This window comes from Scyliorhinus torazame, chromosome 2 (assembly GCF_047496885.1).
Source record: "Scyliorhinus torazame isolate Kashiwa2021f chromosome 2, sScyTor2.1, whole genome shotgun sequence".
In the NCBI taxonomy this organism is placed as follows: Eukaryota; Metazoa; Chordata; class Chondrichthyes; order Carcharhiniformes; family Scyliorhinidae; genus Scyliorhinus; species Scyliorhinus torazame.
The window spans coordinates 359335346-359349596 of record NC_092708.1 but is presented as its reverse complement, the minus strand read 5'-3'; the positions used below and the strand labels follow the sequence as shown (position 1 = coordinate 359349596).

At 45.0% G+C, this 14251-nt stretch overlaps 1 protein-coding gene across 1 annotated transcript in view; it reads left to right on the top strand.

Annotated features, from left to right (window-relative positions):
- Positions 1 to 221: 221 nt before the first annotated feature.
- Positions 222 to 14251, top strand: part of sgpp1b (sphingosine-1-phosphate phosphatase 1b) — a 44616-nt gene continuing 30586 nt past the window's right edge. The window contains exon 1 of the mRNA XM_072492138.1: positions 222 to 1081. Within this exon, the coding sequence (XP_072348239.1) occupies positions 380 to 1081 (702 nt within the window). The 5' untranslated portion in view covers positions 222 to 379. The remainder of the gene's footprint in view (positions 1082 to 14251) is intronic.

The following is a 14251-nucleotide window of genomic DNA, read 5'->3' as shown; positions in this document are numbered from 1 at the left end:
CTGGTTGGCGGGGGGGGGGGGGTGGAGTGGGGGTTGGTCACTTCTCCTTCAGGTTCAGGCGGCCGCGTCACCATCACTGCAGTGGGACGATGGGCGCGCGCGCTCCAGTCAGATCTCCCGTGCTCGCCCCCCGCGCCCCCTCCCCAGGCGCGCCCACGCTCGAGGCTCCGCCCCCTCAGCCACGCCCCCCCTCCTGGAAAGAAGTCATTGCTGAGCTCGGATCGAGACAGACAGGCGGAGGGAGAGGACAGGAGGAGACATCGCGGAGGTTGCGGGAGCTGAAGTGATAATAAAAAAAAAATCAGTTAGTCAGTGCTGAGCGGGGAAAGACGTTTCTAGAAGGCAGTCAGTGGTGGTGTTTGGCCGAGGAGGGGTTAGAATGGGGCTGGAAGCGGGCGGCTGGCGGCGGCTGCTCCGTTACCTGCAGCATCCCGACCAAGTGGCCCGCTTTCAGCGGCTCTGCGGCTTGGTGGCCGCCCACCCGCCGCTCACCAACGGCGACTGCCGCCACCCCGGGGCCGCCGCCGCCGCCGGAGGGGAGCGGGGGACCTGCTGCCGCCCAGAGGAGCCGCCGCCGCCCCCCGACTCCGGCGACCAGGAGGAGGAACCGCGGCTGCCCCCGGCCAAGGAGAACGGGTCGGCGGGCCCGGCTCGGCCCTGCGGCGACGCCCCAGCCCCCCGCCGCCGGGAGGGAGCAGCTGCCGGCCCGCGGTCCAGGCGGCGCAACTCGCTGAGCGAGGAGGCGGGGGGCGCCGAGTTCGTGGTCCGCAACCGGCTGCTCTACTACCTGTTCAGCCTGGGCACCGAGCTGGGCAACGAGCTCTTCTACATCACCTTCTTCCCCTTCTGGCTCTGGAACATCGACCCGTACGTGGGCCGGCGGCTCATCGTCATCTGGGTGTGGGTCATGTACCTGGGCCAGTGCACCAAGGACATCATCCGCTGGCCGCGGCCCCGCTCCCCGCCCGTCCTCAAGGTGGAAATCTTCTACGACTCCGAGTACGGGATGCCCTCCACCCACGCCATGTCGGGCACGGCCATCCCCTTCTCGCTTTTCTTCCTCACCGTGGGCCGGTGGCAGGTAAATCATTCATTCATTTCTTTTTCAACCAGAAATCTAATGAGCCACCTGCGCTGGGCTACACTCTTGTGTAAATGCTGGGAAAACTCTTGTCAGCATCCTTGGATGGAGAGGGGAGGGTTAATGTTTCCAGTCCAGCCTCTCCGAACAGGCGCTGGAATGTGGCGACTAGGGGCTTTTCACAGCAACTTCATTTGAAGCCTACTTGTGATTTTCATTTCATACCATCCCTCTCTCCGCAGCTCCTCTTGTATCTATCAGGACCAGGGCAGGCCTGACTGTTCCTCAACTTCAACCTGGGGCAGTGCTCACTGTTCCATGGTTTCAGTATAATTCCCCGCCCACCCCCCCAGCCGCAGATTTGCTTTGAGGCGGTTATACTGTTCAACGTGGGGTGGAACGGTAGATGGGAGGGGGGAAAAACACAGGGTGAGGCAGGGTTGTACAAGCTGTACTCTGCCCGGGGTAAGGGAGGTTTTGCATACATGTGTAAGCAAGCATATACTGTTCTTTACTTAACAACGTTCAGATACTTGCCAGCTTTCAGTATTCATAAAGAACTAATGGTGCTGCTATCAGACATTAGAACATTCCAAACCAGAACACAAATGCACACTGTTATTTGCCATAAATCAGGTTTAATTGGAGCTTTTTTTGTTATTTTAACGAATTATCCCTTCTGGCATATTTTAGGTCTAAGAGTGAAGTAAGAAATATGTTTGATGGCATTGGAGAGAAAGATGCTGAGATCTATCTCTTCAGGGCTAAGATGATGCAAGAGTCCTTGCCTTCTGTCGGTTCTGCTTTGCTCCTATTTTTAAAATATATATATCTGTGCCACCTTGTTATGGAAAGAGAGAAGAATTTCAGCAATGATTGTTTACGGTGCGCCATAGCTGAATGTGGAGTCGGTGAGTGATGGCACAGTAGTTAGCACTGCTGCCTCATGGTGCCAGGAAACTGGTTCAGTTCCAGCCTCTGTGCAAGCTCCACACAGTCACCATTCTCCCTGTGTCTGCGTGGGTTTCCTCCAGGTGTCCGGTGACCTCCCACAGTCCAAAGATTAGCTTAGATGGATCGACCATTATCAATGCAAAGTGGGGCAGCACGATGGCACAGTGGGTAGCACTGCTTCCTCACGGCGCCAAGGTCCCAGGTTTGATCCCGGCTCTGGGTCACTGCTCATGTGGAATTTGCACATTCTCCCCTTGTTTGCATGGATTTCGTCCCCACAACCCAATGATATGAAATGAAATTCGCTTTTTGTCACAAGTAGGCTTCAAATGAAGTTACTGTGAAAAGCCTCTAGTCGCCACATTCCGGCGCCTTTTCGGGGAGGCTGGTACGGGAATTGAACCGTGCTGCTGGTCTGCTTTCAAAGCCAGCGATTTAGCCATGTGCTATAGGATAGGTGGATTGGAAAACAATTGGGTACTCTTAAATTTTAAAACAAATCAATGCAAGGGGTTGCGGGGATAGGGCAGGGGAGCGGGCCTGGATAGATTGCTCTTTCAGAGGATTGGCGTAGATTTGATGGGCCAAAATATCCTCCTTCCCCTGTTCTGTACTGTAGGGATTCTATGGTGGGTGAGCATTAGGTGGAGTATTTGACCTGTGTAAGTCCTGCGTTCCAGACGCTGAGTGGTGTTGGGGCGGGGGAGAGAATGTTGATGCAGTAAAGAGTGAGAAAGGTGAGTGGAGCTGTAGTTTGATATGTGAAAATGCATTTACTGACCTTGACCACTCGCATGAGGTCATTAGGTTTCTTGTAGGACTGCTGCCAGGTCCTCTGGTCCAGACATATTTACCTCCCAGGCCGCCCCCACCTCCCTCTTCTGACAGGTGCTCTTTATAGAACATACAGTACAGAGGGAGGCCATTTGGCCCATCGAGTTTGCACTGACCCACTTAAGACCTCACTTCCATCCTATACCTGTAACCCAATAACCCCTCCTAACCTTTTTGGTCATTAAGGGCAATTTATCATGGCCAATCCACCTAACCTGCACGTCTTTGGACTGTGGGAAGAAACCGGAGCACCCGGAGGAAACCCACGCAGACACTGGAAGAACGTGCAGACTCCGCACAGACAGTGACCCAGTGGGGAATCAAACCTGGGACCCTGGTGCTGTGAAGCCACAGTGCTATTCACTTGTGCTACCGTGCTGCCCATATCACTTGTTACAGCCCCTCTTCCTGCAACAGGACAATTGCACCTATGTTGCTACCCGCCTTTACTTACTAATGTTTTCAGTTATCCATGACCTGGAGCCCCCTCACTGCCTTGGTGACCCATTTTGCTTTGGAAATGGAGCAATAGTATTTGGCAGCAGACTCCTGTCAATCAGTGCAACTTCTATTGAAGAGGGGCAAACTGCCTTTAAAACAGAAAGCTGACTGACTGCACCATGTGCTGTAAGGAGATTGCTCTCAACTTCCTGCTGATTGTGATAGAAGCCGGCCACATGGCAGATGCTTGGCCCCACGTGAAAATCAGGTAAATAAGACGGCAGCACCAAATTTGCATGCTGCAAATTTGCAACTTTAACAACTTGCATGCACTCCACTGAAACTGGTCCAGGCATGTTGTGAATCAGCAGCAGCAGCAGCACTGCCCCCCTCCACCCTCCCGCATGAATGCCTTTTTAAGAACCAGATAAATGAAAGTGAAATGGGCTGTGACTGGCGGGGTGTTGCGCGAGGCGGAAGTCTTTTGGTTAAAAAAATTTTTACATTTAAAATTCCCCTCTATATGGTTTGCATTTCCGACAGCGATCATAAATAACAGATTTAATAAATAAAACACTGTTGTGTTTCATGGAATATGACAGATGGAAGCAAAAGAGAAAATGCTGGAAAATCTCAACAGATCTGGCAGCATCTGTTGGGAGAGGAAAGAGCTAACGCTTCGAGTCCAGGTGACCCTTTGTCAAAGTTCTTTTCTTTCTCTACTGATGCTGCGTACAGACCTGCTGAGATTTTCCAGCATTTTCTCTCTGGTTTCAGATTCCAGCATCTGCAGTAATTTGCTTTTATGACAGATCAAAGAATTAACTGATCAGTCCCTCGGGTTAGCAGTTACATCATATCTTGGTGCTGTGACTGGAAGCATTGCCTTCTTCCAGCTGTGAAACATTGTTGGCACTGCGTGCTTTGAGCACATGCAGATGTATCCTTGACTATCAGACCTTGTAGAGTAATCCAGAAACATGGATTCATTTATTAACAACCGCAGCTAATCTTGCACATAGCTAAAAATGCATTGTGCAAATTTAGTGCCTATTTATCATAGATTATCATAGAATTTACAGTGCAGAAGGAGGCCATTCAGCCCATCGAGTCTGCACCGGCTTTTGGAGAGAGCACCCTACCCAAGGTCAACACCTCTATCCTATCCCCATAACCCAGTAACCCCACCCAACACTAAGGGCAATTTTGGACACTAAGGGCAATTTATCATGGCCAATCCACCCACGCACACACGGAGAGGATGTGCAGACTCCACACAGACAGTGACCCAAGCCGGAATTGAACCTGGGACCCTGGAGCTGGGAAGCAATTGTGCTATCCACAATGCTACCGTGCTGCCCATGGTGAATAGGCATGGGAGTGCCATAGCTTGGCATGGGGGCACGAGAAGCCACATTTCTTTTATTCACAGGATGTTGGTGTCACTGGCTGGGCCAGCATTCATTGCCCATCCCGGAGGGTATATAGGCCAGGCCAGGTAAAGTCGACAGATCTCCTTCCCTAAAGGACACTAATGAGCCAGATGAGTTTTTCAACAATTGACATCATTAGGCTTTTAATTTCAGATTTTTATTAAATTCAAATTTCACCATCTGCCACGGTGGGATTCGATCCTGGGTCTTCAGAGCATTACCCTGGATCTCTGGACTACCAGTCCAGTGACGTTACCACTACGCCACTGCCTCCCCATTTAAAGTCTTTGTTCTGTAACTTATTGGATTTTAATGAAATTTCATAAGATATTGGTGTGCCACTACCAATACTGGGGTAACTACTTGAAGCTAAGTTTGAATATTACAAACTTATTTGCTTGTGTAGCTGGCTAGATGAGTTGACTGATGTTCAAAGCTACTGACAAATTGTGACTAGCTTTCCAGTACTAGCTATACTTTCAATATCAGCAAGCTATTAACTATGGGGTATATCACTTAGTTTTTGAATTCCATGTGGAAACCTTGTCACTAAACTCCTGAAATAACACTTTTACATCTTAATTTATGGGATATAGATTTTGGATTAAAATTCCACATCCGTTCTACTGGGAGAATTTTGTCACGTCCCTGCCTTGGATGAACAGTATTCAAATTGTGGTATGCCACCTATCCCAGTCATTTTTCATGAGGCTAGATAACAAATGGTAGGCAGTTTGCTTGTGGGGTTTTTCAGTTTTGCCTCATCCTGTTCTGATCTACCATTGTCCTTGCAAATGTTTTTTTCTCTCCGTTGCTGGATTATGATCAGAAACAGTAACAGTGGTTGCTTTCCCTTCCCTAACCTATGGGTGCTGATGCTAAATGTAGTATTCCTGGTTCTGCTCTGACTGCTCCATTTCACCCACAAATACAAAAGCAACATGCTGCAGATGTTGAAAACCTGAAATAAAAACTGGCAATGCTCAGCAGGTCCAGGGCAGCACCTATCAGAGTTGATGTTTGCAGTGAGCCATGTATGATTAAGAATGGAAAAGTAAGCATGGTGGCGCAGTGGGTTAGCCCTGCAGCCTCATGGCGCCGAGGTCCCAGGTTTGATCCCGGCTCTGGGTCACTGTCCGTGTGGAGTTTGCACATTCTCCCCGTGTTTGCGTGGGTTTCGCCCCCACAACCCAAAGATGTGCAGGCTAGGTGGATTGGCCACACTAAATTGCCCCTTAATTGGAAAAAAATAATTGGGTACACTAAATTTATTAAAAATAAGAAAAAGATAATAAAAGAATGGAAAAGTAAAGGCGGACTTGCCTTTGTAATCAGGTTGTCATGAATGAGGGGCCATGATGTGAGCAGGAGTTGGGCGATAATAGTATTTTGATTAATCAATTTAAAGCCATAAACCTTGAGATTTGTTTCTCTGTTATTAAATCGTGCTTCGAGTGTTACGTCCTGTATTTGTTAGGAATAACAGTAGGAAAGAGAAAGTAACCTTGTTGTCCCTTGATGCCAGTTACCATCAAATGTGTTTTGTCAGGTCTGTAGGTGTTGGGCATAGAAAAATTGAATTTTTATTGCCAATTTTTTCCTTTTCTCTCTTTCCCCCCCCCCACTCCTGAAGGACTTGGCACTATCAGTAGTTACCTTCAGTATCTTGTTCCAGTAATCCATGTGTAAGCATTCCCATTTGATAGGTGGCTGTGGAGATTGAGTGGGCCGATTAAGAACTCACCTGATACACTTTGTGCAGTCTTCCAACAGGCTAATGATTAGAGGTGAAACCAAGTCTTATTTGTTTCTCTTCCCTACCTTTCCTTGTACTTCAAAGTACAGAAAAAACTTTGTACCCATATGTTGTCCTGAGATCATATAACATAGCATAAATTACAGTTATGTTCTTTCAAGGAATGAGGGTGTCACTGGCTAAGCCAGCATTTAGTGCCCATCCCTGATTTGCTCTTGCGATGGTCAATTTCACGTCAAGAAAGGCCGGCACAGTGGTTAGCACTGCTGCCTATGACGCTGCGGACCCAGATTCAATCCTGGCATCGGGTCACCGTCTGTGTGGATTTGCACATTCTCCCCACACCTGCGTGGTCTCACGCCCACAACCTAAAGATGTGCAGGGTAGGTGAATTGGCCACACTAAATTGGAAAAAAATAACAGGGTACTCTCAATTTATTTATTTTTAATTCACATCAAGGAATTTATTGTCCGAGCTTGAAATCCCGAGCTGTCCATTCAATTCACACTGGCAGCCATTAGGGCAACTCTGACCGAATTCTAATGCCGGTTATCACTATTTGTGTAGAATTTTCTCTATGCTGTTGGTGTCAAATATAATTTTCAACAGTAAGCTGAGTGCATAAAACCCTATACTTGCAGGTTATTGATCTCAATGTCCAGCTTCTCCTGCTTGTTGGCACCTCGTTTAAATAAAGGTGGAAATTTGATTTTTGAGGACTAATGTTGAATTAGTTAATTTCTTGTGATTTGGTATTTGTCATTTGAGCATGTGTTGTTTTGTGCATTTGTTTTGTGCATTGTATGTTTGTGCTGCTAAAGAACCTCATGCTGAGAGTGGTACTTGGCTGCCAGAATGTCCAGCTGCCATTTAAAAATCAGGTATGCCTCCTCCCTGAAATTAATTACTTTTTTGTGGGATTAGCAATGCTAGCAAGGTGATTTATTGTTGTTTGAAAGGGTGGCCATGATCCAATGCAGTCCAGGTGGTGTAGGTACACCCACAGTGCTGTTGGGAAAGAGTTCCAGGATTTTGATCCAGAAATGGTGGAAGAACGGTGGTTTAGTTTCAAATCGAGATGGTGTTAAGCCTGGAGGGGAGCTGGCAGATGGTGGTCTTCCCATGCATCTACTGCCCTTGCTCTTCTAGGTGGTAGTGGTTGTGTGTCTGGAAGATGCTTTTGTAGGAGGCATGGTGAATTGCAGCAGTACTTTTTAGATGGTACACGCTGCTGCCATTGTGCATCAATTGAGGAAGGGGTAAAAGGAAGGTGGTGAATGTGATTAAGCAGACTGCTTTATCCTGAATGGCATCAAGCTCCTTGGGTGTTCTTGTCGACTGTGGGGAGTCAGGAGCCAAGTTCCTCATTGCAGAATTTCCAATCACAGACCTGTTTCGTAGCCACAGTATTGGATATGTTCTAAATCTGTCCCATTTAGTCCGGTCATAGACACATTACGCAGTGTAATGTGTACTAAATGAATACTGGACTCTACAAGCACTCTTACCAATACTGTCATGGACAGATGCATCTGTGGCAAAGAGATTAGTGAGGATGAGATTAGTAGGTTTTTACTCGTCAGTTCTATTACCTGCCTGCAAGCCCATTCTGGCAGATATAATCCTTAAGGACTTTGCCAGCTCCTGAGTCCTGATACTACCAGACAGTGAAATCCACCACCCAGAATGCATTATGTTCCCTTGTTATCCTCTGCCTCCTCCAAGTGAGATTCCACATGGAGTAGTGATTCATCAGCTGTGGGAAGGGGCTTAGTTGCTTTTCAATAGGATGTTCCTGTGCCCTTGTATAACCTGATACCATGAGACTGTGGTGTCCAAAGTCAATATTGAGTTTTCCTTTTGGCTGTATGCCACTGTGTTGTCACCTTGGGTGGGTCGCCTGTCACTGGGTCGGCACATCCTCTGGGATGGTCAGGGCAACACGGTGGCGCAGTTGAGTAGCCCTGCTGCCTCATGGCGCCGCGGTCCCAGGTTCGATCCCGGCTCTGGGAGTTTGCACATTCTCCCCGTGTCTGCGTGGGTTTCGCCCCCACAACCCTTTGGTACTGGTCTGCAGATGTTCGTGAAGCAAATGCTGCAAGGTCTAGTTGGCTGTGTATGCATTTGTTTCTGGCACCTGGGGCGAGTGAGTGGTCCACCTGCTTGTGTTCTTTACCTTTTTTGGGCCATTTCAGAAGCAGTTAAAATTTAACCACATTGCTATGGATTTAGAGTCCCATGTGGACCAGGCCATGGAGGCAGATTTCCTTCCTTTAAGAGCATTAATGAATTTCGCACCAATCTGATAGTTTCATGATCATTGTTAATAATTTCTTCCAGATTTATTAATAAAATGAAAATTCCCCCAGATACTTTAGTTGGATTTGAAGATATACATGGAGCATTAGTCCAGGTCTCTGGATCCCTGTCATATTACCACTGTGCTACCATTCCCCTGTTGACCTGGAGCCTGCATTAAAGCAGCACCTACCAATCTGAAAATAATCTCTGACCTCGCCCTCTGTTTTCTTAACCGTAATTTGACTATGTCACGCCTCAATCTTTGAAACGGCGTAATGCATTGTTCATTTATATGGCAATCGTGCTGTGCACAGACCTGTGCCATTCGATTTGCAGTGTGCCAAACTCGGGAGGCCCACAAGTGAAACTCATTCTGCAAAATATTTCAGTGATTTGCCTTAATTTTTAAATTCGAAACAAGAGACTGTCTCATTGTAATTGATTGTGGCTTCAGAAAGTTATTTTTGCAGATGAAATATTCAGGCCTGAATTGAAATGAATTTCCCTAGATGGTTTGCCAAGTGCTGTGTTTCCATTAGCAGTGATACCTTGTGTGTTAGACACTGGTCTCTGCATTAGGAACGATATGAGGTCAATGATGACTACTGCAACAGCGACATATCTGTCATGAGTTAGCGCTTGCGTGCTCTCCTCCCTCAAGTCTGTTTTTTGGCAATTGAGTTTGTGTAACTTTGTTTTCCAGCAGTCAACCCATTCGACTTTATTTTATCATTTCCTGTTTCCAAAAGTCTAAGCAAATGTGGTTTAAATTTTTACGCAATCGAGTTTCTTCCCATTTTTTTGGCAATAGTGGTTCTCTGGTTTTCTACGGTCTCTGTTCTTTTTCTCATCTTCCTCCATTGCGCAGCCTCTGAAATTCCCCCTCTTGTTTTTCCCAAGCTTCAGCTGCACCATCCTACATTGCCCTGGCTGGATCCTCAACCTTGCTGTTAAAGTAACAACTTGCTGCAGGGTGTCCTAACATTCACCATTTCCTGTCTTCAGTCAAGACCTTCCTGTCGCAATATCCAGGCTTTGGGGAACAAAGTTTGCCATCATCTGACCACTGTCTTCATTTACTTCCTCTCTTCCTCCTTTAACTCTTTAAAAAGGTCAATAAGCTCCTGCATTGGGAGGACCTCAGAAGTGCCTCAGCTATATAATTTTATTTAGTGGTGTTTTGTGATAAATATGATCTCCTGGTTCAACTTGGGTGATTCTCTGATGTAAATGTCATTACTTGCATAAATATTGTGAAAACTTTAATGCCAATTTATTTTTGCTTAATTTCAGTTCCCAGTTTACACTTTACATTGTGCCTTAGCTACAGCACGCTCGGGTTGTTGCTGTATCCATTCCTTTGGGGAAATAATCAAGGATTCAGTTTCTGGCAGGAAACAAAAAAATGTATCCTGAGGTTTATTGTAGATCTGCAATTATGTAACCAGTTAATGATGTGTGGGCAGAAGTTGAGTGAATGAGTAAAAATGGCTCCCTAAGGGCTACAAAGTAATGTAGCCAGTTGGTTTTAAGTGACTCAAGTGTATGAAAGCACATCTATTTCCAGTCAGTAAGAACTTCAGAGCAAGGTGACAGTTACTGTCTCAAATTGTTGTGCAAAAAAGTGTTATATGGTGTATTTTAACAGTTACTTTATGCAACGTTTGCGGCTGTTGAAGTTTTAATGGGTAGGCATTTTAGGGAGAATTAGTTCACCAGAATATCTTTTCATTTTTTTTGTTGCCCTCACTTCATTTTTACCTCCTGGGTAACCAGCATGCACCATTCTCTAAAAAGACAACTTTCTTGCAAGTTCCTAGCTTTGCTATACTGATGAACTTTCTTAACATGAACTCTGAGCAGAGAATTCTCTTAGATTAGCAATGAAATTTATTTAAATTCTTATCCTAACTGCTCCCAACCTTTTCATCCATTTCTAACCCAACTGTTCATTTCCTCCATTCTTCCCCCCCCCTTTCTTTCACATGTTTATTATCCCGTGGAAGTGTACTCAAGACATTTCCTCTATGCAATAGAATTAACATTATTCAAAGATATTCGCAGAAGAAAACTGAGCAGGTCATACAGCACTTTGAAAAGCCTCTTCCATTTAATAATATGCGTGATCTTTGACCGTAACTCCATCCAGGGAGGCGCAGTGGTTAGCACTGCTGCCTCACGGCATCGTGGACCCGGGTTCAATTCCGGGTCACTGTCCGTGTGGAGTTTGCACATTCTCCCCGTGTCTGCATGGGTCTCACCCCAAAAGATGTGCAGGGTAGGTGAATTGGCCAAGCTAAATTGCCCCTAATTGGAAAAAAAAAATTGGATATTCTAACATTTAAAAAAAAAAATACCTTAACTCCATGTATCCATTGATTTCCCCTTCAGGTTCGCAAATCTATCTACCTCCCCATCTTGAATATGAACACCACAGCCCTCTGGGTTAAGAAATTCCAAAGATTCTCTCACAATAGAAGAAAAATCTCACCTCTGTCCAAAATGGCCAACCCATTATCTCAGGACTTTAGCCCAACTCCAGTTCTGGACTCTTGGGGAAGCAGCAGCTGCCCTGTCAAACCCTCTTAGAACCTTGTCTGTTTCAATGAGGCCACTTTTCTTTCTTCCAAATGCCAGTGAGTTCATATTCTACTCAAATTCTCTTCATCGGACAATCCTCTCATCCAAGGAATCTATTTAAGGTGCACATTATTGCAAAACGATGGGGCTACAACACTGTCATAGAAACATAGAAAATAGGAGCAGAAGGCAGCCATTTGACCCATCCACCCTGCTCCATCATTCATTACAATTATGGCTGATATTCAATTGCCTAATCCCATTTCCTCCCCATATCCTTTGACCCTCTTTCTCCTAAGTGCTATATCTGACTGCTTCTTGAAAACGTACTATGTTTTGGCTTCAATTACTTCCTGTGGTAACAAATTCCACTGTTAGAAGAAATGTCTCCTCATCTCTCCCCTAAATTGGCAACATCCTTCCTGTGTCTACCCTGTCTAGTCCTAATAGAATTTAATAGGTAAATTATGTTGGCCTGCAGTTCAAAACTGGAGAATTTATATGGATACAAGGAAATGGCAGAGCAATTAAACAAACAACTGCTTTACGCTTTTGTTCTGTCTTCACAGAAGAAGACACAAATAACTTCCCAGGTATGCTAGGCAATGTATTAGCATAATGGGCTAAGACAGCTGGCTTGTAATGCAGTACAAGACCAGCAGCGCGAGTTCAATTCCCGTTCCAGCCTCTCCGAACAGGTGGCGACTAGGGGCTTTTCACAGTAACTTCATTGAAGCCTACTTGTGACAATAAGCTATTCTTATAACCATGGGTCTAATGAGAATAGAATTGAAGAAAATTGATTTTTTTAAAAAAAGTGCTGGAGAAATGAACAGAACTGAAAGTCAATAAAGGTAGTGACTGTGGAAATAGTGGCTGCATTGGTTGTCATCTTCCAAAATTCTGTAGATTCGGAGTAGTGTTGGCAGATTGGAGGGTGACAAGTGTAGCCCACTATTTTTTAAAAAGTAGGGATGGAAAAAGACAAGGAATTACAGACTGGCTAACCTTATATCAGTAGTCGGGGAAATGTTAGTATTCGTTACAAAGAATGTGATAACATGACACACAGAAAATATCAGTGGGATTAGATAAAGTCAGCATAGATTTATCAAAGGGAAGCTACTGGAGTTTTTGTGGAGTAACTAGCAGAGTAGATAAGGGAGAGCCAGTAGATGTGTATTTGGATTTTTGAGAAAGCTTTTGATAAAGCCCTACACAAGAATTAGTGTGCAAAAGGGAAGCACATGGGATTGAGGGTTACATATTGGCAAGGATTGAAATTATTCAGAGGGTAATGAGTTGGAATTTTTTACTGTCGACGCTGGGCTATTAAGTATGTTCAAGACTGATCTAGAGAGGATTATGGGGACAAGCCGAAAGAGTGGAGTTGACGATTATCAGATCAGTCATGACCTCATTAAATGGCAGAGCAGATTTGATGGGCCACATGGTTTCTGTTCCTCCGTCTAATGGTGTTGTGGAAATTGGAAACAGTAGAAATAAGTGACTTTTTCAGAGTGGCTGGCGATAACCAGTGGGGTACCACAGGGATCAGTGCTTGTCTCCTGGCTATTCACAATATATATCAACAATTTGGACAAGGGAGTCAAATGTAATATTTCCTTTTGTGTTTTGGCACTCAATGTAAGCTCTCCTTCCCTCTACACTGATACTGTCAGATCTGCTAATTGTCCAGTATTTTCTGTTTTTGCAATACTTCCAAATTTGATGATGACATAAAACTAGATGGGAATGTGAGCGGTGAGGAGGATGTAAACCTGCTTCAAAATAATTTAGGTAATTGAGTTGAGTGAGTGTAATGGCAGGAGCAGTATAACATGAATTAAGTGTGGAGTTATCCACTTCAGTAGGAGAAACAGAATGGCAGAGTATTATTTAAATGATTATGTACAAGGGGACCTGGGTGTCCTTGTAAACCAGTTACTGAAAGAGTGCAAGCGTGGCAAATAATTAGGAAGGCAAATGGTATGTTGACTTTCATTGCAAGAGGATTTGAGTACAGTAACAAGGATGTCTTACTAGAGCTGTACAGGACTATGGTGAGACCACACCTGGAATGTAGTGTGCAGTTTTGGTCTCTTTACTGAAGAAAGGATATATATGCCATAAAGGAAGTCCAGCAGAGGTTTACCAGACTGATTCCTGGAATGGCAGGATTGTCATATGAGGTGAAATTGGGTCGACGAGACCTGCATTCACTGGAGTTTAGAAGAGTCCGAATAGACCTCATTGAATCATATAAAATTAAGCAGGGATGTTTCCCTGTCTGGGGTGTCTAGAATATAGGTCATGATATACTGGGTAGGCCGTTTAGAATTGAGATGAGAAATTTCACTACTTGAGGGTAGTAAACCTGTGGAATTTTAGGCAGTGGATGCACTGAATATGTTTAAGAAGGAAATAGATTTCTACTCCCTAAAGGTGTCAAGGGGTATGGGGAAAGAGTTGAGGATCAACCATGCTTGTATTGAATGGTGGAGCAGGCTCCAAGGGCTGAATGGCCTATTCCTATTTGCTATGTTATGACGCTGGGCAGTGGATAAGACTGATTCACATTTAAGTTTATGGACGGCTGTTTATTTCCAATTTTTTATAACCGATTTAAAATTCAAACATGCTGATTCATGTTGTACCTTTCATCAAAGTGCTGGTAAAATACAAGCTTAAAAAATGTTAAACTTTTTGCATTTGTTTGATGTCAAGAGTGTTGGAGGTTTGTAATTTCAATCCCTTGCAAAACATGATGTATGCTTACGAAATGCAGCTAAAGCTGCTCTGATCTATTTTAGTTTGCATATCTATTACAGTAATTCACATTTAAGATAACCTTCTTGTCGATGGATTGC